Below are 24042 nucleotides of genomic sequence, written 5' to 3' on the forward strand. Positions count from 1 at the left end.
CAAAGGTCTTCTGAGTTTGGAACGGGAAAAGGGTGAGTAATTATGATAGAATTTTCAATTTTGTGTGAACTATCCCTTTAAAATATATCCTCCAGCACTTAACAGGTTATAAAGGTTGGAAACTCTTTGATGTACGTGCCAAAATGCACAGCATCTTGTGACCATAAAAAATGCAATATATTTATAAATAAAAGCAGTATCTAGATAAACTCCTGAAAATGCAGCAAATATCTTCACTGGAGGTCCGAAGCTTTCAACAGCTTCCGTTGGGAAGCACTGAGATTAGGAGAGCTGACGTAGTTTAACTACATCTTCCTGAGAAGCTCCGTGACGTACTGAACATGCTCCGAGTGAGGAAACTAGAGAGAGAGAGCTGATCGCAGGAGCGATAGGGCTGTCTCTCATTCATGTCTGGCTTTTGGCAGCGTATCGTGAGCTGCGGGAGCCAAACGGCACTGGCACTGTGTGATTAAAAATGGGGGGTCTGACTCTCTCCCTCCCATTCCATTCTATAAACTTTATCAGAGCAGATTGAGACTGAGATTTAAAGACAGAGCTGTATGTGTGTGTGTGTGTGTGTGTGTGTGTGTGTGTGTGTGTGTGTGTGTGTGTGTGAGAACACAACTGTTAGAGCAGTTTAGAAAGAGTAGTGCTCCAGAAATGGAGGGCAGCAGCTGGCACAAACTGAAAGAATCTTTTAAATAGTCTGTAATATACGGGTGAGATAACAGCTGACACCTTTAACAACAGATAGCTGCGTCTGGATGGCAACAATCGGAGCAAAGCAGTGTCTATATGGGGCAGGCAAAAAGAGGGAGGGAAAAATTGGGTGAGAACAAAAGAAGGAACACATGATCTGCTGTGCTGCTTGGGTGGCCAGAGGATGAGCGCCCATTGTTGGTTGAATTCAATAGGGCTGATTAGTTAGAAGTGTGTGTGTGTGTGTGTGTGTGTGTGTGTGTGTGTGTGTGTGTGTGTGTGTGTGTGTGTGTGTGTGTGTGTGTGTACCTGGTATTCATCACGTTGTGGGGACCAAATGTCCCCACAAGGATAGGAATACCAGTAAATTTTGACCTTGTGGGGACATTTCTCAGGTCCCCATGAGGAAACAGGCTTATAAATCATGCACAATGAGTTTTTTTGAGGAAGTAAAAGTGTGCACAATCTCCTGTGAGGGCTAGGTTTAGGTGTAGGGTAGGTGTAGGGCGATAGAAAGTACGGTTTGTACAGTATAAAAACCATTACGCCTATGGAATGTCCACATAAAACATGTAAACCAGTGTGTGTGTGTGTGTGTGTGTGTGTGTGTGTGTGTGTGTGTGTGTGTGTGTGTGTGTGTGTGCGCGCTTTACATTTATGGTGACTGGCACGGGTCTCTCTTTCTCAGCAAGCATGACTGAAAATGGGTAAAAAGATTACATTTCTATTCACTGTTTATCTGTTTTAGCCAGTATTATAGTTTTTGGATGGTTGATGTGGCTGAAATGGGGTGCTGGTGATGAAATTTCATAAAAAGGCTGGCCTGTAAAATGGTGGATGCTACTGTTACGTTAGATACGGGACAAAATAACTTTTGTTTTTTTAAATAAACAATACTTCAATTCAGCAGGTGTGCATTAAATAAATCAAAAGTGACAGTAAAGACTTTTACATTGTTCCAAAACATTTATATTTCAACTAAATAAGTTTTTTAACTTTCTATTTATCAAGGAATCCTGAAAAAAATCCAAAAAATATTAAGGAGCACACTTGCCAACCCTTTCTTGAGCACCAAATCAGCATATGTGACCCTGGAGTTTTTTGAAATTGAGATTTATACATCATCTGAAAGCTGAATACATAGCTTTCCATTGATGTAAGGTTTCTTAGGATAGAAAAAGAGAGATAAAATTTGGCCAAGATACAACCATTTGAAAATCTGGGATCTGAGCGTGCAAAAAAATAAAAAATATGAGGAAATCACCTTTAAAGTTATCCAAAGTTCTAAGCAATGTATAATAAAATCAAAAATTAAGTTCTGATATATTTACTGTAGGAAATTGAAAAAACATGATGAAACATGATCTTTACTTAATATCCTAATGATTTTTGGCATAAAAGAAAAATGTATAGTTTTGACCTCCTATACAATGTATTGTTGGCTATTGCTACATATACCCATGTTTTGTGATCTAAGGTCACATATTATTAATGATTTCTGAAGGATCATGTGACACTGAAGTCTAAAGTAATGGCTGCTGAAAATTCAGCTTTGTATCACGAGAATAAATTCCATTTTAAAATATGTTAAAATAGAAATCAGTCATTTTAAATTGTAATAAAATTTCACAATATTACAATTTTTTACTGTATTTTTGCTTAAATAAATACAGCCTTGTTAAGCATAAGAGCCTAAAAATCTTACCAACCCCAGACCGTAACACAGTAGTATTTTTTTTTAAATAAATAAATATTTACCACATTCATAATCATGTTTATTACGAATACGATCATGCTAATCATTTTTTATCGCATTTAAGAAAACATTTCAAACCAGGCGATATCAGAGACTGCGTTCATCCTGAAGGTCCTCGTTCCATATGGTTGTGGCTAGCTCCGACCGAAAACTAACAATGAAATTAATTTTTCTACCTATTAGATTATGTTTTATTAACGTCTACACCTACCCCAACCCTCTAAACCTAACCCTTACTATAATACAAAAACAGTATTATTGTTACACAGTGTGACAAAAATAATGTTAGATTGATGTGTGCATGCCCAGTAGCCAGAGCTGGATACCTTCTAGTCTAAACCACAGCTAATGAGTTTTACCATTTTTTTTTCACTCTTTCATTTCTCTCTTTAGTTTTACTCTACTTTTTAATTCATCGGAAAAACAAAATGGCTCCTTATGTAAAAAATCTAATGAAATTAAAATGATATTGTCAGCACTGCCAGCTGTTTTGTCCTGGTACTACTCAAGAATCAATCCAGCATTATTATGTCTAAACAAGTCGAGTATTAAAACCACTGCAGATCTTCTTGGTTTTAAAGAATCTAAACCAAAGCCCTTTCTATAATAAAACAGATGTTAAGATCAGCTGAGATACCACAGGAAGTAGAGGTGCTCTGAAGTTTCTCAGCCTGTGCCCATCTATAGATCTTGTTTATAGGTCTAGATAGTTGTTAACTCTCATCATTAGTTCACTGACCCCATTATACAAAGCACAGATCAATATTTACAGAAATCGCTTCAAACTAACAAATGTGTTTGCAATTTCTAGGTCCTGTTCCAGCGCAGGAACAATATGAATTTTCAAGGCGGACCCTGCAGTGTAAACATGTTTTAAATAAACAGGAACTAACGTAATGCTCTTTTAATTGATTCATTCTGCCCAGCAATGTTTACAGAAGGGCCTAAATATGAACTTGTAATGCAAATCCAGCGTTTAGAAGTGGTTTGTTTGGTTAAAACAATAACAGTTTGAATGCCAGCCATGTTAGACTTGCATTGTGTGCTGCTTCAAGGGCTTTATTTGGGGATGTAAATCTTTCTAGTCTGCTCTCTACAAATTGTACTGCAATTCGCAGGGCAGAGCTGTCTACGTTCGAAATAGGAGAGGGAATAATCATAAAGCGGTTGTGCGCGGTATGGCACTCCGGGTAAAAGACCATCAGATTATAATTAAACACATGTGAGAGGTAATAAAACGTAATGAACGTAGTGAGGAGACTGGCAGAGCCATTTTATGTGGCCAGCACAACATGTTGTGTAGCGCTGAAAGCCGCGCCATATGTGTCCTCGGGTGCTCTGGGTTTAAATGTCTGTCCATATATGGTAGCTCTAGCACTTTTTTGAAACGCATTCACGGCACTGACATGGAAGTGGCCTTGTGGGTAGTGAAGACAATCCAAAGATGTGTGCTCAAGCTGTTTTCGCAGGGCAAGTTACGTTGCTGTTCCAATTTTTTTTTTAGTAAATTTGAGGTTATGTGTCATGTTTGCAACACTGAGGGGGGAAAAACAAATGAGCTTGTTACCAAGTTTTAAATATAAAACATTTACAGTAAAATGACAAGTTTGGAAATATTGCCGATTAAAACTTTGAAAGCAAAACAGATGGTTTCGCTAAAGGACACTCTTTGTAGCTGCTTACAGCTTGAGTCAAGGTCAAGCAATCTTGTGTGATTTGAAAAACAAAATGCTTTTTTTCAAAAACAGACTTTTACCGGTAAACAGAATAAATGAGTGTTAGCATTAAACCACTTCCCGTAATTGCAGTATTACAGTATTTCAATGTCTAAAATAGTTGATGTTCTAGTGCAAAATATGGAAGAATTGACATGCCCATGCATTAACATGCAAGTGGAAGCTTTGAATCTCGTGTTATGAAGGTGTTTAATCACTAGGAGGTGCTGTTCAGACTATAATAAAGACTGCAATATGAAAAACAGCAACCCACAACAGTCAAATTCAGCTTTTATACAATTAAAAGAAGTGAATGTGTGTTTTAAACTTTAATTATACACATATTAAATTGGATAAACACACTAAAAAGCACTGGACACTTGTAAACTATACACTTTAAGTGGTGTGGTGTTTTTGTAGGCTACAAGGGAGTTTTTGCCCTCATTCAAAGCTATGTATTCAGTCTGGCATGTTCGGCCCAAAGAGACGAGGCCAAGGCACAAGGAGGCCCAATATTCCAAACAAAATGCCTCTCATCGCCTAAATCCATCACTGCAGCGGAGACAGGTGAGTCCCTCTTTCTCTGGATGTTTAAATGAGAGAGTGTAAGCATGCATGTGTTGACTGGTGCCGGACGATACCCAGAGAACCAGTTTCTTTAAATCGTTAACAATGTTGATTATAATCAGCTTAAGTATTATGGAGAGCTGTGTAATAATACATAGCCTAGTGGCCTAAGAACTACAAAACTAAACCCCCTTGTACATTATGTTTGTTTTCCCTTTTCAAAAGCAAAATCTAATAACGTGTTACAATTTCTGTATTTATATAAAGGCCTAAAAGATGAACGTCTGCATGAGTTTTAATAATACACCCTCTTTGTTAGACTCTGTGGTTTGCACACCTGTGTTGACGGGCATGCTGTCCTCTAGCCGCCTTGAAATGGAAGCATAAACAAGCATATCCAGCTGGGGAAACCCAGACTCACCGCAGCCCCGCAGACAGGCCTGCCGCCAGCGCCTGTATCTTTTCACACAGACACGCGCATTTGATCATTCCACCTGGAAAAGAATAGCAAAAGGATCTCAGAAGACATAGGAAACATTCTTAATTGGCTTTAGGAATATTCAACAATTCCTAGAAAACAGTGAGGCATTCATGAACGAAATCAAATATTAAAACACCTCTGTGAATACATTAAATTCTGATGCCCAGTGCTGGTGCCAATGAGCGTGCCAGACGATGCCAAACTGCATGAAAAGTAAGCAAGCTCCAATGTGGCTGACTCTGAAACTATTCTGATGCTTCAGGGCCAAATAAGATGCTGGGAATTTCCTAGTGTGTTACATTGATTTTTAAATGGGTAAACACGCTAAAGCAAATAAATAAAAATGCAAATGAGCGTCTCAATGTTATCACAACAACAGGAAATTTGATTTCTAATGTGAGTTCTGTGTGCATAGTTTGACTGCCCTCTGTTGGTAACAACAGTTCATGTGCATGACAACAAATTCAGCATTGAAACAGTGCACCCTTGTGACATCCAAAAGAACTAAATACAGAACAGTTCAAGTTAATAACCATATAAATAGCACCGTCGTACAACATCTGTTTTCATAATTTAATTTTATATACAGTCTTTAACCACAAGTTCTCCAGTGATTTAAGTGCATGTGGGTTAATACTGAAAAATAAGGATGAAAAACTTTTTTTTTCAACAAATGTTTTGATAAAATTACTCACCCTTGTGTCCTTAGAAGAATCATCATGTAGGTCTTTTCCATACTATTTATGGTGGCCATGTGGCATAAGCCGCAAATAAATAATTAAAAACAATATTAAAGTAGTCTGTCCATCTCATTTTTCCTGAGCGGGTGCGACCATTTGTAAATTTGATGGGTCTGGCTTCTGGTCTCATCCGTGTTTAGCTATTTTTAGCTGTACTAAAACAGGTCGTTTTGCTGCTTGCTATTGCAAATTCGTGTGTCTTACCATATTATTTTAATGTATTCTCTTAATTATGAACACACTGGTTTGTAGTGCAAAAAGTTTTACCGTTTACTGCAGGATGTTATTCTTCTCAGTATTTTCCTATGGCGGCAAAAGAACCGGAAGTCTCGCCCATAGGCTTACTTCCGTTTAAAAATTAGGTGGACTCTTGCGCTATATTCTAAATAATATTTGAGTGAGAAACCGATTAAAATTGTCATTATTCACTGATTATTTCAAGTAGTTGGTAGCTGAAGACTGCGATCGGATCATCGAGTGAACCAAAAAGAGAACCGGATTCGTGAATGAATCATTTTTTGAACCGGCTCTTTTTAATGAACCGATTGATTGTTTTTTAAATCGGACTGAACGAGTCACGAATCCGAACTCAAATGACGCAAGTCACAGAGGTTTTCGAATAAATAGCTAAATAAAAATAATCTTTTTATCCTAGTCTTTAAAGAAATCTAAAATTATATGAATGCAATTCAAGCTTTGAAACTGTTCGCTTATTTTCTGTGACTGAATTTTTTCCTTCAGTGTATGTACTTTCTATTTGTTTTTGTTTTTATTTTAAATTTTTTCTTTCCCTTGCTCCCACGGCATAAATATGTATATGGTTGTAATGCTTTGTTATTTAAAGAATAATAATAAAAAAGTCACGAACTAACTGGAGGGAAAGTGAAAAACAACTCATTGTTTATTTGCAAAAAGCTTTAAAGAAATTATGTTTACCGAGACTGACTGATATATTATGTAAAATACAGTCAATAACATAAAAAAATATAGATTTATTTGAGAAATTATTTAAAAATTAAGTCATCATTCACTAATTATTATTTTAAGTAGTTGGTAGTTTAAGAACTACTGTGATTGCATTATCGACTGAACTGAAATTGAGAACCGGATTCGTGAATGAATCATTTTTGATCCGGTTCTTTGTCATGAACCGATTGATTGGCCTTTAAACTGGAATGAACGACTCACGAATCAGAACTCAAATGACGTAAGATTCAGGTCGAAGTGATTTTAGAATAAATAGCTAACTAAAAATAGCCTTTGTCAGTAGTCTTTAAAAAAAAATCACAAAATATATTTATGCTATTTAAACTAGTGGTAATAGAAAGCTTTAAAATTACTTATTTTCTGTGACTGACTTTTTTTACTGACTTCAATTTATGTATTTTCTGTTTTGTTTTCTTTTCCTTCGTTGCTTCCCTTGCTCCCACGGCATTAATATGTATATTTTGTAATGTTTTGTTATTTAAATCATAATGAAAAAGTTAAGAACTGACAGGAGTGAAAGTGAAAAACAACTTTGTAACCCATCGGTCTAGTACAAAAAGCTTTTCATTTTAAATTATGTTCAAAAAGACTGATATACAATGACTAATACAGCAAAAAACTGGAGTGATGTGTGGCATGTGTTTATAAAAAGACTCCACTCCAAACACCATAACACCATTTAGGCAGGCCTGCCACAGGTCTAGCGATGACGGACACTTTCCCCATGCAGATCCATTCACAGACAATCCAGAGCCACAGAATGACAGAGAAGAAAGAAAGGGGTCAGATGGAAAAGAAAAACAGAGGTTGTTCTGCATGCTCCTCCGATGGGCTCGCTGGGTGGTTTGTGTTTATTTAGTCTGTGGAGGTGATGGGAACTGAGCATCGGCCACTGCCAATTTTCTCCACACTGAGAAAATATTCATGTGGACAGCTGGAATCCAGAGAGCAGAGTCAAACAGACTCGAGGCCAACAGATACAAGACTCGGCTCGCATGAAACGCATTTCCAAATCGAAAATCCCAGCAAAAGCTCCTTCAGCTCTCTCGTCTTCTTTAAAATGCACGGTGGATAACTGAACTGACGAAACCATGTCTGTAACCAGCCAGCAGTCCTTTTTAGCTATTCTAAGAGTGTTGTGAAGCGAAGCTGGGTAGTTACACATCCCAAGAAGATAACCACAACGCAACACTGAATCAAAGCGATTTCAGTCTCTTAACACCACTGAAGGTTCAATTAGAATCAACTCCCGAGGTCTCAGGAAGTTAATTAAGGTTTATTTGAGGTGAACCTCCAAGTCCCTAATCGTGCAAGTGTGGATAATTTTTAATCAGACTAGAAAGGCTTGAACAAGACATTTATTCAGTAGAAAATGTTAAACAGTTCACAACATGACTGCCATGTTAAAATAAACATTCCCAACAATTATTTTACATTGAAACATGTTTAACGACACATGAACAACCAAAAAAAGCCTGGACAGCAGCTATACATTGAAAATGACAATTTATTAAGCAATTTTTGTAAAGCAAGTACAGCAACATTTTAGTGCACAGCTATATGCATTTACAGAGTAGGGGGGTAAATAGCTGGAGGGGGGTGGGAAATGCCACCCAACGTGCTCAGAGGAAGCAGTTGAGCTTTTAGGCCTCACACAGAGATGTGGGGCCACCCACTCACAGGCCGATTTTGTTTATTTTCATCCTTTGAGGTAAACTGTTCAGTGTGAGCTGTTTATTAGGTCTTTGATTTGTCATGTGTCAGCTTGTGCTTGCAGGGCAAGTGTATACACTGGTTGTGGCTTGTATATAGTGGCAGTTTGGAGGTCAAGGCTGGGGGGAAGGTGATGGGAAGGGTGGGTGGTATATAGCGGTGCTCGAACCACCTCTCATTTTGGCGTCAACATGATATATAAAAAAAAAAAAAAAAAAAAAAAAAAAAAGTAGTTCCAAGGTGGAGACGTGAAAGGAGTAAGATTCCAAATGCATGTAAATGAATCACAAACAGCTGATGATTCACAGAAGGCGGCCTTGAATAACCACGACACGGCATTCAAAATGTTATTTACAAAAGATCCAAGATGAGGGAACCTTTATTCAGTACACAAAACAATTAAAACATACAAAAAAACAAAACAATTGATATATCTCTAGGCAGATAGCAGATAAGATTATTAAAAGAACAAATTGAAATTGCATTAGCTTTTGTGAGAGGTTTCTTTGCAGTTGTTCGCAGCTGAATCTCATCTCAGATTAGTTTGGTGACATCGTGACCCTCTGTTCTGCTTCAATAGCTGATCTCAAAGCCTGGTAAGACTCTACAACAAGGAGAAGAAAAACAATTTCAATGCCCAGCAGGAAATGGCAGACTTTTTCTCAACGCCCTCTCAAACCACGCAATTTGTGTCACTTCAACGTGTGCTGAAAATGAACCAAGTTATTACATAAATTGAGAGCTGTATGGGAGGGACGAAAGAGTGGTAATACTGAGGTAAATATGCATGTCAGCAGTTGCAAGATGCTCTGGGGACATTCATAGCAAATTAATTTTCATTTTTACATAAAATATTAATGTACTTTACCATTCAAAAGAAAGGATTCATTAAAAAAAAAAAAAAAAAAAAAAAGCAATACATTCATAGAGGGTTTTTTAGTCAGTTACATGGATGCTTGGCCATTTTGGCGATACTCAGATGTAAACAACAGCATGGATTGCACACTTAATGTACTACTGAATACCTTGTTCTGCTAATTTATGCAGTCTAAACTGAAAAAAAAAATTGTGGAAGCTGCTAAATCATATAGAGAAGGACTTAGTAAGCAGGAAAGGGCACAATATTTTACAGAAAAAAAATAAAAAATAAATAAAAGTTAATAGGTGGTAAAGATACAAGTATTAATCGATATTAGCCTAATACTTCATCCTACCTGACTGGAAATAACAAACATGTTGTCAAGATTCTTGCTCTGGAAATCCTAGTTCAGTTTGGCAAACCACAAACACCTTTTGTTCTCTGCACTCTTTTCCTTGACCATTTCTTGTCATTTCTTTTGGCAGTCTATAGTACTTCAAATGTTTTTCATGTACAGTCTGACAGATTAGTACAGCCCAAAACATGACAATAATTGATCATTTTCAGCAGCAATAATCAGTAAAATATGAGTTTTGTTCAGTGGCACCAATGTGGCCGATTGACGATGTCTCGCAAAAACACTCCTTTATACAGAAATAGTAAGCAGCATAACTGTTTTTAACATTGATAATAAGAAAATGTTTCTCACGCACCAAATCAGCCTATTTAAAAAGAATCTTTTAAAGGATCATGTGACACTACAGACTGCAGTAAAGATAGCTGAAAGCTTTCCATCAGTAGAATAAGTTACATTTTAAAATATATTAGAAAACAGTTGTAATATTCCACAATACAGGGTTCGTACAGATACTGTAAAATCGCATTCCAGGACTTTAAGCACTACTTTTTTAAATTAAGGACTTCAATCAGAGATCTCACTCATTTTGTTTTGTTTTTATAACTGTTCTACCTTAATGGCTTGATATTTTCTACGGTTAAAAAAATAAAATAAAATAAAATAAAATAAATAATTGAAACCACTGAAATCCTGATTTGAAAAATGATTCGCAACACTCACTCTGAAGTCCCGAAGTGATTCAAATGATTCGCGAACCTGCACCGAAGTCTCGATCTGAATCAAATGATTCGTAAACCCAATTTGAAGTTTGGATCTGATGTAAATGATTTGCAAACCCACTCTGAAGTTCCAAGTGCAAAGTTCCAATCTAAATCAAACGATTTGTGAACCCGCTCCGAAGTCCCAATTTAAATCAAATGATTTGCGATACGCAATTTGATGTTCCGATCTGATTTAATTTGATCTGGTTTATAATTAAAATGTGACCCTGGACCACAAAACCAGTCATAAGGTTAAATTTTACAAAACTGAGATGTATACATCATATGAAAGCTCAATAAATAAGCTTTCTATTGATGTATGGTTTGTTAGGATAGGACAAAATTTGGCCGAGATACATCTATTTGAAGATCTGGAATACTGAGAAAATCACCTTTAAAGTTGTCCAAATTAAGTTCTTAATGCATATTACTAATCAAAAATTACATTTTGATATATGTATAGTAGGAATTTTACAAAAAATTCTTTACGGAACATGATCTTTACTTAATTTCCTAATGATTTTTGACATAAAAGAAAAATCAATAATTTTGACCAATACAATGTATTTTTGGCTATTGCTTCAAATATACCCCAGCGACTAAAGACTGTTTTTGTGGTCCAGGGTCACATTTATGATCGAACTCACAAGTTTCAAGCAATTGGAGTGGTTCCAAATGACTCACTCAATTGATTCAGTTCATCTGTTTTCGCAACTTCATCCATGTTAATACAACATTGTCAGTAATACTACCGTTTCGCTTTTTTTTTTTTACTAGTTTTATTAACAAATAAGCATAAAAAGTATTTTGTTATTTGAAGTGCATGAATGGAAAAAATAAATAAATACTTATTTCATAGATATATTGTCTTTCAATAACTCAAACACTTTAAGTACCTTCTCAGGAATATTGCTATTTTTAAGGGTTTTCCAGGCCTTAAATTTCAAAAAGTCAAATTCAAGTACCTCAAGCACTTTAACCACCTTGTACGAACCCTGATATTACTGTACAAGCATGATAAATATCTTTCAAAAACATTAAAAACCCCTAACTTCTGAATAATGTATGCCACTGTTTGGATTACAATGACATACCTTGCAGTTTCCTCATGTATGCGTCAATCTCTGGTAAATTTGCTACGATATCAAATGAGGGATGTTCCATAGATCCAGCAACCTCCATGCACCCCTTAAAAAAGAAAGAGAAACCTAGATGAATGCAAAACCCACTTATCCTATGACTCAACCAAGGTCTCTGAGCAGTAAAAAAAAAAAAGCTTGTCTGAAGAAATGCATTCAGGGCTAAACAAATAGCAAACGGCGTTTTGTAACATGACTGCTATGGGGAGTTTTGTAACTTTTTGAGTGATAGTGAGGTTTAAAACAAAGCCGCCCACTCAGACCAGGTGTGTTTGCACAAGAAACCTCAGGAAAGACAAAGCTACAAACCTTCAGTTCTTCATAAAATTTCTCCTCCATTTCAGACACTTGAGATATAGCCTCAAACGCTGGGAGAACAGACTCCTGTAAAAGTACATTTTAGAGGTTTGGTACCACATTTCAGTTATTTAAATTAGGTTCCTTGATAAACACATTATAGAAACTTTTTACAATTCATTCAGAAATAAAGTTAACTAGACTAAAATAAGTCTAATTCAGTAATTTGGCATTCAAATAAAAGCTCCAGTTAAAGGGATAGTTCACTAAAAATTAATTCTGAAAATTGTGTCATTAATTACTCAACCTCATGTTGTTCCAAACGCATAAGACCTCCGTTTGTCTTTGGAACACAAATTAAGGCATTTTTGATTAAATTTGATGTCACATGGACTATTTTGTGGATGTTCTTGGTACCTTTCTGGACCTTGAATGTGGTAGGACCCTTGATGTCTATGCAGGGTCAGAGAGCTCTCGGCTTTAATCAAAAATATCTTAATTTGTGTTCTGAAGATGATTGAAGGTCTTACAAGTAATTAGTAATTAATGACAGAATTCTCATTTTAGCTTGAACCAAACCCTTTAACCACTTATAAATATCAAATTAATTTGTAGAAGTCCTGTCACGTAAATTTAATATTCACTGCCTGATTCACTCACCTCCTCTGAGGAATTTCCTTCCTCAGAAAGATCTAGTTTGGTACCATTCCCAACTGAAGCTCCCTTAGACATACCATTCAGTTCTTTTACCCTGTGAAGAACACACAATTTTTTGTAATATCCAAATCAAACCACCAGAGGGCCTTCTCAGTCAATCAGAGCAACATTAGCTCAACTCAAGGAAGATAAAAAAAAAAGTACCTGTTTGCATAACGTAGTGTATTCAGAGTGTATTCACAAGAGCCCATTCCCGGCGAGATCATTGCGATCTGAAACAGGCAAAATGCAGAATTTATTATACAATAAATAACAAAAAGGTCCCTAAAAACCTAACTGAAACACGAAAATTAATCACCCTAGCTCAATCTTACCATACAGGTCCTGGAGTTTTCTCCAATGAAGGAATCCCGAAGCACCTGGGTGAGTTTGCTCATCCTGAATGGGATGTGCTCGCTGTTCTGACCCAGGGACCGGATACATTCCTAAGGAGTCAGGTAAGACATAAACAACCTATTGCTTTAAATCTGCTAAGTACTTTTGAGTTTGTACAGATTGGTTTATTGCAATATAACCGAGCAGCAAACAAAAGCTATAATCATCAGCTGTATATATAACCACTTTAGTTTCACAGTGTTTGAAAAACAAACAAAAAAGCAATCATCTCAGATATTAAAAGGGATATTCTGCATTCTGGAATTCTGTTATTAATTACTTCCCCTCATGTCGTTCCAAACCGGTAAGACCTTTGTCTTCAGAACACAAATGAAGATATTTTTGAGGAAATCCAAAAGCGTTCTGACACTGCATAGACAGCAATGCAAATGACACGCGTAAGGCCCAGAAAGGTAGCATGGATACCAATAAAATAGCCTATGTCTAACATCAGTAATTTAACCATAATTTTATGAAGCTACGAAAATACTTGTGCGCAAAGAAAATAAAAACAACTTTAACAATTTCTTTTTTTCCTATTAGTCTTCGACATGCATGTGGATTTCTCAGCTTGCCAACAAGGCACAGTACATCTGAGTTTCACGCCACAATGCCAGCTCCTGAATCAGCAGCATCACACACTTGTTGTGGTACTCTCATGTCAAAGAAAGACACGAAAGATAAGAAACGGTTGAACAAAAGATGTTATTTTTGTTTTCTTAGTGCACAAAACATTCTCATAGCTTCATGAAATTAAGGTTGCACCACTGATGTCACATGGACTATATTATGGATGTCCTTACTACCTTTCTTGGTGGTGAACGTCTATGCAGAATCAGAAAGCTCTCTGATTTCCATCAAAAATTTCTTAATTTGTGCTCCAAAGATGAATGAAGGTCCTATGGGTTTGGAATGACATGAAGGTGAGTAATTATTGATAGAATTTATTTTTGTGTGAACTATTCCTTTAAGCTAAATTTAAATAATGTAAATTTAAAAGAAATACAACAATATGACCTATTTGGTGCAGTAGACATTAGACAGTAGACAAAGCACCTTCAAAGCCAGCAGGCTGCGGTTGATCTCCGCAGTCTCGACTATGGTGTGCCGATCGTTATTGCTGACATCAGTGCCACGCTCATTCCCAGCAAGGTCCACCAGAGAGAACTTCCCATGAAGAAAATTCCGCCGTCTTAGAATTACTTGCAAAACCGCATGTGAACGTGATGAGCTTGCATTGGCAAATGTTTGGCCAGACGTTCTGTCATAAGGTGAGACACAGTTGTTTTTGTTAATGAAAAAAAAAAAAGATTAGAAACATTTTTGGTAAATTAAAGGCTGAAATAAATTATTAGAACAGTAGACTTTTCACCTGCTAAAAACGGTTTTAAGTCAGTTATTTCTATCTTTTGCTGTAGTGTAGAGGGAAATATCAGTTTACATTTCCAAACATTAAATTTGCCATTAACTAATAATCCAGTGAGATTTTTGTTTGCACAAGGAGTCTGACAACAGGCAGTGCTCCACACATCTGATCTCTTCATCATTCAGTCTGTCTGGAATCACATAAAAAAAACAGAAGAAACTGAGACAGACTACGTCCAGAATAACTGTCAATGTCTTCAAGATGTTTCAAGAAGCCTACCTGCAAAGCTACAGTACTGTTAAGTTTTAGGTACTTGTGTAAAAATGCTTTAAAATGAGGATGTCGTCAAAAAAAAAAAAAAAAAAAGTCAAACTGATTATTATTTTATTTTTTTTATCATCAATTAACTTTTATAACCAAACTAAAATCAACATTTTGTGTGCCCTAGGTGCACTTGCACATAGTTATCAGATAGGTCTCTTGAAGCATCTTGAAGACATTGACAGTTCCTCTGGATTTAGTCTGAGCTTTTTTCTGTTTCTTCATGTCATTCCAGACAGACTGGATGATAATGGGATTAGATCTCTGTGTGGAGCACTGGCTGCTGTCAGACTCCCTGTGCAAACAAAATTCTCACTGGATTATTACAATTAATGTCAAAATGAATGTTTGGAAATGTAAACTGAATTTCCTACTGTCACACTACAGCAAAAGATAGAAATAACAGACTTAAAAACATTTTTTAGCTAGTGAAAATACTGATGTTTTAATAATTTTGGCCACCACTGTAAATACTAGATGAAAAAGAAGTGTTGCCTTGTCAACTAATGGAAATATATAAAATAAACTAAAGGTAAAAAAAAATAAAGCTATACAGAAGTAATTTTAAAAAGAACAATGACAAGCACAAAATGTTACTAAAACTAAAATTAAATCAAAAACTGATAAAATATATATTAAAAAATAGAGATGTAGGGTTCACTTAATGATTAATTAATATTTTACCTGCATGCACTTCCTTTCTCAATCATCTTGATGACATCATCAACGGATGACACGGGCACTTCCTGCAAGCCAACAACATTGACCTGCTGCTTTTCATCCTCCAACACCCGCAGCTTTGCTTTCTTATTCAGCAAGTCGAACACCTGCAGCACACAAACATTTCACCATCGTGCCTAAACAAGTACTTTAAGCTTGCAACCACAATCAGAGATCAAATCAGCATAAAACCAAATACTAATACTACACTTGTTTAATTGAGCATATAGAGTACACTTAAGCATTTGGAAATTAGAGGTTTATTTGCACTTAAATGACAGAAAAGCCCAAACTCAGCCATCCATTTGACATCACAGAATTGTTTTGGAAAGATGTAATACAATAAGTGCAAACCTTGCCATTGTAGATCTCAAAGAAGGTGACATATGGGCAAAGGTCCATATCGGCATATCGCTTTTGCCTTAAGAGGGTAAATACATCCTGTGCTGTGTGGTATGCAGAGAGATTAATTGATAAGTGAACGTGGATAAACGTAACAGGCCACTAAGTGAAGTAAATTTGACAGTTACAATCACCTGCCAGGGCGTAAATCCCTTTAGAGCTGTTTTGGCTCTTTCCAGAAAAGTCTCCACCCATAGTCTGTAAATAATTCCTCAGATGAACAACATGGAAAATGTGTTTTGGAATTTTGGTTTGGAAGCACAAACAAAACAACTTACGTGGGTCTTTCCACTGCCTGTTTGGCCATACGCAAAGCACGTCGCCATACCACCTTCGAAAATGGTCTTAACCAGAGGTTTAGCCGTGAACCTAGAAAGTTAAATTCTTATTTTCTGTATTACACATCTATATTGAATAAACTGAGATGTTTATAACAAAAAAAATATTCCATTATTTAGCAAAAGATCATCCGAAATGTAAATTCTGATGTTTCAAACCTGCATGACTTTTCTTAAAATGTGAAAATACAATTTTTAACTGATAATGCTTGGTGTTTTCCATGCAAATTACATGGTTCCTGTTTCTCAAAAAAAAAAGGCATACAGGTTTGAAACAACAGTGATTAGTCAATGAACTGATCCTTGAGTAAACAACACTTGTCATGTACACACATGGTAATTAATGTGATAATAAATACCAAACAGAAACTTAAATACACAGCTACCTGTAAACCAAGTCATTAGTGGCATCTTCATCGAACGAGTAATCAAAATGGAAAGTCTGATTCTCTAGGTACTTGGTCAGGTCCACTTTCTGCTTGGGCTCATGCAACAACAGGGCTCCATTACCAGGGATCGTGACCACATCAATCTCTTTTTTTGCCAACTCTAAACACAAATAAATGACAAACGCATTAGAAACACACAAAGAAACAATTCAATTCCAGTAAGAGAGGGTGTGTCAGCAACCTACCTTTTTTATTCAGCGGACGTTTCCGAACGCAGACACATATTCGGTGAGGTTTGACCTAAGAGATGCATCTTGTGTTAAAATATGAAATTAATATTTGATGCTATTGATATTATGCTCTTTTACTCACAGGATCAGACAAGGACATGGGTACTTTCTCCAGGGTCTCTCTGTATTCCTCAATCATCTGGTAAAACTGCTTATTAGGTCGACTTGAATCTCCAAACTAGGCATAAAATAGCAAAAAAAAAATAAAATAAATAAAATGCATATATTTTCGCAAATTTCTACTTCAAAAAATAAATAAATGTAAATAATAATTATAAAATAATAAATATAATAATAAATGAAACAAAATGTAAAGTTATAAAAGACATCCTAAAATAATAATGAAAAAATTACAACTGCTAATTTGTGAAAATGGTCATCTGCATGCAAAACACAAAGTGAAAACACTTCTGAATTTGGTACAATCGTTGTTGTGTAAACATACCCCGAATAGTTCAGTAACTGAACAACAATAAATAAGTTACCTTTCCTCTCTTCTGTGCTTCAGGATTTTTTGCTAGCGACAACCGTTTGTTTGCCATCTTGTTTATTTCTGAGACCTGAGACATGCGATGGCCTAAAAGATTACAATTAGAACAGTTAAGTCAAGTGTTGCAGATGTTACTAACCACCACATCAATAAAGTGAAAGCATGCATGACAAATCCAAAACAGTACATACTTGGTGGACCCATGGGGGCACATTTGGAAGCCTCACTCTCACATATAGCCTCAGCGGTTGGTAGCAGAGGAGAAGCTGGCTTCGAAACAAGTCTCCTCTGGTAGCCTACCAATCCAGATAGCAACTTAATGAAATATGCAAGATGTTTTGACAATGATTTTCTGCTGTTTTGAAGCGCACAGCACTGTGACAGTCCATTCACCTCAAACAGCTTACCAATCAATGCAAGTTTATTCCAATGCAACTTGATACTACGTTGTATATCTTCAAGGATTAGTTCACTCCAGAATTAAAATGACCTGATTTACTTGCCCCTATGTAAGCCAAGATGATCATGTCTTTCTTTTTTCAGCTGAAAAGAAATTTAGGATTAAGGATCCAGGATTTTTCTTTATGTAGTGGACTTCAATGGGGATCAGCAGGGTGAAAGTCTAAATTGCCATTTCAATGCAGCTTCAAAAAGGCTCGACACAAACCTAGCCGAGGAATAATGGTTTTATGCTTGTTTTGCACTAGCTCTGTGTCTAAGACTTCACACATTTCGCAGTCAAGTTGGAGAAAGGTCACATGTGATGTAGGCAGAAGTATCGACAATGATGTGAAACAATGATGTCAGATGATTTAGAAGTTGGAGGAGAAAATGAGATGAGTTTTTCACCCTATCCAACCTTTCTGAACTGAAGTACACAAACGAAGAACTAACCACATGTGACATTCAAATGCGATTATGTAATGTGTGAAGTCTAGACATGTATCACAGAGCTAGTGCAAGACGCTTGTGGTTAAAAAGTATAGTTTTTTTTTTTTTTTTTTTAAGAAAATGACCAGTTGTTTTGCTGGATCATAAAACCCTTATTCCTCGGCTGGGATTGTGTAGAGCCTTTGGGAGCTGCTTTGAAACGGCAGCTTGGACCTTCAACCTGCTGATGCCCATTGAAGTCCACTACATGGAGAAAAATCATGGAATGTTTTCCTCAAAAAAAAAAAAACGTAATTTCTTTTCCACTAAAGAAAGAAAGACATCCTGAAAAATATCAGGAAATTTAGATTCAGGAGTGAAATAATCCTCAAATATCATGCTGATGTACAGACAGACCTAAGGGTTTAGGGATCGTAGATGAGGGAAGATCCTGGGAGAGAACTTCCTCTGCAGCCATTGCTGAAACCACAGGTGGAGGGGCAGGCTGTCGGAACAAGCAAGTCTGACGTGTGGTCATCCTTCTAGAAGCTGAACGGAGACAAAATTCTGTGAGTTCTCTGCAATGCTGTGTGATTTATTATTCAAAAATGAGAATAAAGAGCTTTCCATGATCGACACTGCCACTAAATCCATAGGTGATTCTATGGACAGCACCAGAATCTCCAAATATGTTTGTCATCACTGCATTTCAATCAGCCATATAATGTATCCTCACCCTTATAGCATCTGACAATGTGCAGACACAGAGTACAAAAAGAAACTTCAAAAATGATAACTGCTATATAAAAACCAAAAGTGAGAAACCATTATCCACAGTGTTCTGACCGCTGCCAGAACTAATGTCTGGTTCTGCCATATGAGAGCTCTCAGTAATGACAGAAACAGTAATTTAAAGATTATTTTTGATTTTTATAATCAGAACATTTGTAGATCATGTGGACAGAAGTGGCAAGAGAGGCACCCTGATTAAGCCTAATGATAAGTTTTATAATTTAACCATGAATTAGTGTGATTAGAGAACATGAAGAAAGCATGCACTTCATGCAAACCTGACTCTTCAGATGAACAATCCTGAGGAGCAGCTTCAAATGGGAGACACACCATAAGTTCACACTGGGGAACGTCAGGAGACCAAATATGAATCTGTGCAACAAGTATAACTTACGTTCTGTAGTAGTAGGTATTCTTGATAACCTTAAAGGAAGCTCTGATGCTCTGATGTTCTGAAACAAACAAATAATTTTATGAATGACTAAGCAGTGTTGTTAAACTGCATAGCACAACAAAATCTGATTTTTGGAGGAGTGTTGTAGGTACAGTTGTCAGAAGTTTACATACACCTTGCAGAATCTGCAAAATGTTAATTTTACCAAAATAAGAAGGATCATATTACAAAATACATATTTTTTTTGTTTTTACTTACTACTGATCTAAATAAGATATTTCACATAATAGATGTTTACATATAGTCCACAAAAGAAAGTAAGTTGAATTTGTAAACAACCCCATTCAAAAGTTTACATACACTTGGTTCTTAATACAGTGTTGTTACCTGAAGTCCCGGAAAAGCCCCCGAGTCCCTTGTTTGTCCTTAACAGTTAAACTGCCTGCTGTTCTTCAGAAAAATCCTTCACGTCTTACAAAATCTTTAGTTGACTATGATTTAGAGATCCATATTTTCATACTGAAGACAACTGAGAACTGAGGGACTCATATGCAACTATTACAGAAGGTTCAAACGCTCACTGATGCTTCAGAAGGAAACACGATGCATTAAGAGCCGGGGTGAAAACCTTTAAACAGGTGTGTACACAAATAAAAAAATAAATCATTTTTTAAATATCTTATTCTGATCAGTAATAAAAAAAAAATCAAATTTTGTATGACCCCTTTTAATTTGGTAAAACTTATAAGCATTTTGCAGATTCTGCAAGGTGTATGTAAACTTTTGACTTCAACTGTATACAATAATGAACGAGTGCATTTCAGACAGTGCATCAATGTGTGCAAAATTAAAGCTTATGTTTTCTTATATGCCTTTGGCGTTCAGAATCACTAGTCTTCCTCTTCTTCCATAATGACAGCTTTTCTCAGTTTTTGTAGAAGAAGGTGTCTAGACATTGTGCTGACGCCTATAGCGTTACTACGGCAACTAACAGGCACATACCTGATATTGACAACCCTGTCAAATGAATCCAATTTAATCCGACAGTGCAGATAGATTAAAAAAAAAGTGCATTTTGAACAAATAAGACTTTTAGAATAGCAAAACAGGACTCACTTTTGCGGGTTTTGACACAGGCGCAGCGATAGGGGCAGGGGTGGACTCAGGGCCCTCTGGACGGCATGGTTGAAGGTGTTGCATAAGGTCAGAATTGAGCTGTTTAAGTTCATCCATGTCAACCTAGGGGAAAATCGGTTTATTAATCCAGTTAAGCATAACATCCCAGAGAGCTCTGGCTGTGCAAATGCCAAATGGCAACAAAACCTGTGCCCAGAATTTTAATAATTCCTCAACGCAGTGGAAAAAAAAAAAAGTCTTATGTTAGAAGAAATTAAGTACCAACCTCTTTCCCTTTTGTCATGCCTTTCTCAGCCCATTCCACATTCACTGTGGATTTAGTGACATTGACAGTTTTCACAGTGGCGCTGTGTATTCTTCCTGCATTGACGGCATAAACAAACAGCATTCTCTTGGTTGAACTTTGAGATAATTCATGACTGACTTCTTCAAAGCAGTGAGGGTTATTCACTTTTATTGCATCTGTTTTCCATACAATAAAATGTGGATGTCATTCAGCCTAATGTCTCCATTTGTTTTACAAAAGAAACTAAATCATTTAGGAAGAACATGAGTTAATCCATTAAGTGTAAATTTCAGAATTTCTGCTTATTTTGGTGAATTATTTCTTTTAAACAATCCCTGCCAACTAGGTTGTGTATGTTTCAGTCATTAACTAGCAATCCTACAAGACAAGGTATCACAAGAAAAAATGACATGTTGCGTTTTGCATTATATACATATTTTTAAATTTAGATAAACATAATTTCAGATGTTTTTCTTTTCGTGCAGTGTGTAACTTTATACACTTTTCTTTGCAAGCAATCACTACTACGTGTCCGTATTAAGTTTGATTTGCAATCATTTGTTCTTATTTTTAACATCAACTGATTTGATGATGCAGATCGTGTCTGTAAAAGATTAGCAGCTAACTTAGCAAACAAGCATCTTACCATCACTACGACTTATATTGACAGCGAGCCCGATAAGAAGTTTCGACAAAGCAGGATCCATCTCAGGTTACAGTTTGTTAATTACAGTTCTTGCGAACGTTTCTATCTCAGAATTGAGACGATTATTTCTCTGTTACTTCGCCCTTATGGGTCGTAAACCAACTTTAACCGCTCTGCATTCAAATATCGTCAGCGGAAGTTATTGGATTATTTAAGTAGGTGGTGCTTCGTTTCGTCCAATCAGAGCATTGTAAAAGAAATGATTGGCATTTTAGTGCACAAATAAGATTTTAAAGCCGTCTTTCGTCACACGCTTCGATAGCACATTGCGACTCTACTTCAAAAAGCGTCAAACAAATAGCCAAGTTAATTTACTGGTAAATTCATGGAAATGAGAAATTAAAAGCCAGTGTCATAGAGAGAAAATGATGTCAAGTAAGTAATAAAAATCCAGAAACATCACTGAATTAAAACAAAATAATAAAGCAGTTTCACTGCTTAATTTTATTATGATCTGATGTATTGAATACTAACGTTAAACCCAACGAATTAATACTTATTTTGGGCTATCAATAAAATACAATACACTACCAGTCAAAAGTTTTTGAAAAGTAAGATTTTTAATGTCTCTCTGCTTACCAAGCCTGCATTTATTTTATCCAAAGTACAGCAGAAACAGTAAAATATTGAAATATTTTTAGTATTTAAAATCTATTTGAATATATTTTAAAATGTATTTTATTTCGTGATTTCAAAGCAGATTTTTTAGCATCATTACTCCAGTCACATGACCCTTCAGAAATTATTATAATATTCTGATTTGCTGTTAAGAAACAAAACGTACTATTTATTTGATGAATAGAAAGTTCATAAGAACATCAGTTATCTAAAATAGAAATCTTTTGTAACATTATAAATGTTTTTATCATCACTATTATTCAATTTAAAGCATCCTTGCTAAATTAAAGAAACCTATACTGACTTCAAGCTTTAGAATGGTAAAGTATAACGTTACAAAAGCTTTTTATTTCAGATAAATGCTGATCTTTGGATCTTTCAATTCATCGAAGAATCCTGAAACAATGTACTTAACTGTTTTAAATATTATTAATAATAATAAATATTTCTTGAACAGCAAATCAGCATATTAGAATGATTTCTGAAGGATCATGCGACACTGAAGACTGGAGTAAAGATACTGAAAATTTTGCTTTGATCACAGGAATTTTAAAATATTCAAATAGAAAGCAATTATTTTAAATAGTAAAAATATTTCACAATATAACTGTTTTTGCTGTACTTTGGATCAAATAAATACAGGCTTGTTGAGCAGAAGATACTTTTTTTTAAAAAAACATAAAAGGTCTTACTGTTCAAAAACGTTATGTTAAAACGAAACATATATTAACTGTTATAAATTATTTGTATATATTTATAATAAAATATAATTAATAATAATAATTATTATTATACATTATTAATAATTATTATTATTTTACAAGCTATGCAGGATAGGTGAAGTTCAGCTGTCATGCAAGAATTATCCATAGAAATTCTTTGTGATTTTGTCAACAAATATAAAATTTTGCTTAAAATCATGTCATTACATGTTTTTATTGCAGTTGGAAATTTAATTAGTATTTTAGCATGACAAACATGTAATTAAGCTCAATATTTTATTTTTTTTAAAGCAATATGTGATTTTTTTTAATTCTGTGGTAATTTAATGAAAAATAAAACTCAATGTAGTTTTTTTCTCATTACAAAGTTATACAAATAAAAATATTAATAGTACTGTTAAAATGAATGTGTATGTGTATTTAATGTGTATGTGTATGTAAGATAACTGAAAATAGTATGGTCAGATGACTCGGTGCAATAAAAATGTACAAATAAATAAATAAATAATACTATAGAGCACTTTTAAATCCAAGTGCAAGTGAATAATTTGTTCTTCAGAGTTTAGACAAAAAAAGTGAATTATTTTTAAATAATTTATACATGGTTTCATTGCTTACAGGTGACAGGTGTGTACGGAAGGAAAACACAGTCATGTCAGAGTTTGTTGATGAGCCAATGTGAGTGTTTCTATTCTCTCTTATTGAAGTCTCCTTGATGTATTCACTTCTTTGGCTGTTATTCTGGATTCCTTTATACAGTTGTTATTTTCTGCTTTTGGCGGTTTGACTGTTACAGTTCATAAAAGAATTTGTACACACAAAAGTGCATGAACATACATGATCTGCCAGGAAAGGTTTATGAGAGACCTATTAATCGTATTTATGAAAAGAAAATGTTACAAATGATCAAACAGAGTTTTATGCTATAACACCTAATTTTTCATAATGTGGTAGACCTTTTGAAATCATGATTCTTTGTTAAATCATAGCTTTATATGAAAGAAAGAATATTTATTCCTTAAGAAAAAGGAAAACAG

At 35.5% G+C, this 24042-nt stretch overlaps 1 protein-coding gene across 2 annotated transcripts; it reads right to left on the reverse strand.

Moving 5' to 3' along the window:
- Positions 1-8434: 8434 nt before the first annotated feature.
- kif2c (kinesin family member 2C) lies at positions 8435-21780 on the reverse strand. Of its 2 annotated transcripts, XM_073849006.1 has the most exons (22): positions 21606-21780; positions 20939-21033; positions 20653-20775; positions 19537-19594; positions 19421-19453; positions 18768-18899; positions 17672-17776; positions 17476-17567; positions 17073-17168; positions 16946-17000; positions 16698-16860; positions 16252-16342; positions 16108-16171; positions 15926-16017; positions 15536-15678; positions 14221-14425; positions 13104-13214; positions 12934-13001; positions 12733-12823; positions 12085-12159; positions 11731-11824; positions 8435-9262 (listed from the first exon to the last, which is right to left on the reverse strand). In XM_073849006.1, exons 1-22 carry the CDS (start codon positions 21664-21666, stop codon positions 9198-9200), a joined length of 2112 nt encoding a protein of 703 aa, XP_073705107.1. In that variant the 5' UTR covers positions 21667-21780; the 3' UTR covers positions 8435-9197. The 2 variants fall into 2 exon arrangements, with proteins under 2 accessions (XP_073705107.1, XP_073705108.1); XM_073849007.1 differs by lacking the exon at positions 19421-19453.
- Positions 21781-24042: the final 2262 nt, after the last annotated feature.

The sequence above is a fragment of the Garra rufa genome, chromosome 10, assembly GCF_049309525.1.
Source record: "Garra rufa chromosome 10, GarRuf1.0, whole genome shotgun sequence".
Taxonomy (NCBI): Eukaryota; Metazoa; Chordata; class Actinopteri; order Cypriniformes; family Cyprinidae; genus Garra; species Garra rufa.

Coding starts and splice junctions, on each gene's coding strand:
- kif2c (XM_073849006.1), bottom strand. CDS start 21,666: ATGGATCCTGCTTTGTCGAAACTTCTTATCGGGCTCGCTGTCAATATA. Junction 13,215..14,220: donor GCAGCCTGCTGGCTTTGAAG/GTGCTTTGTCTA, acceptor CTGACTCCTTAG/GAATGTATCCGGTCCCTGGG. Junction 9,263..11,730: donor ATACATGAGGAAACTGCAAG/GTATGTCATTGT, acceptor TCCTTGTTGTAG/AGTCTTACCAGGCTTTGAGA.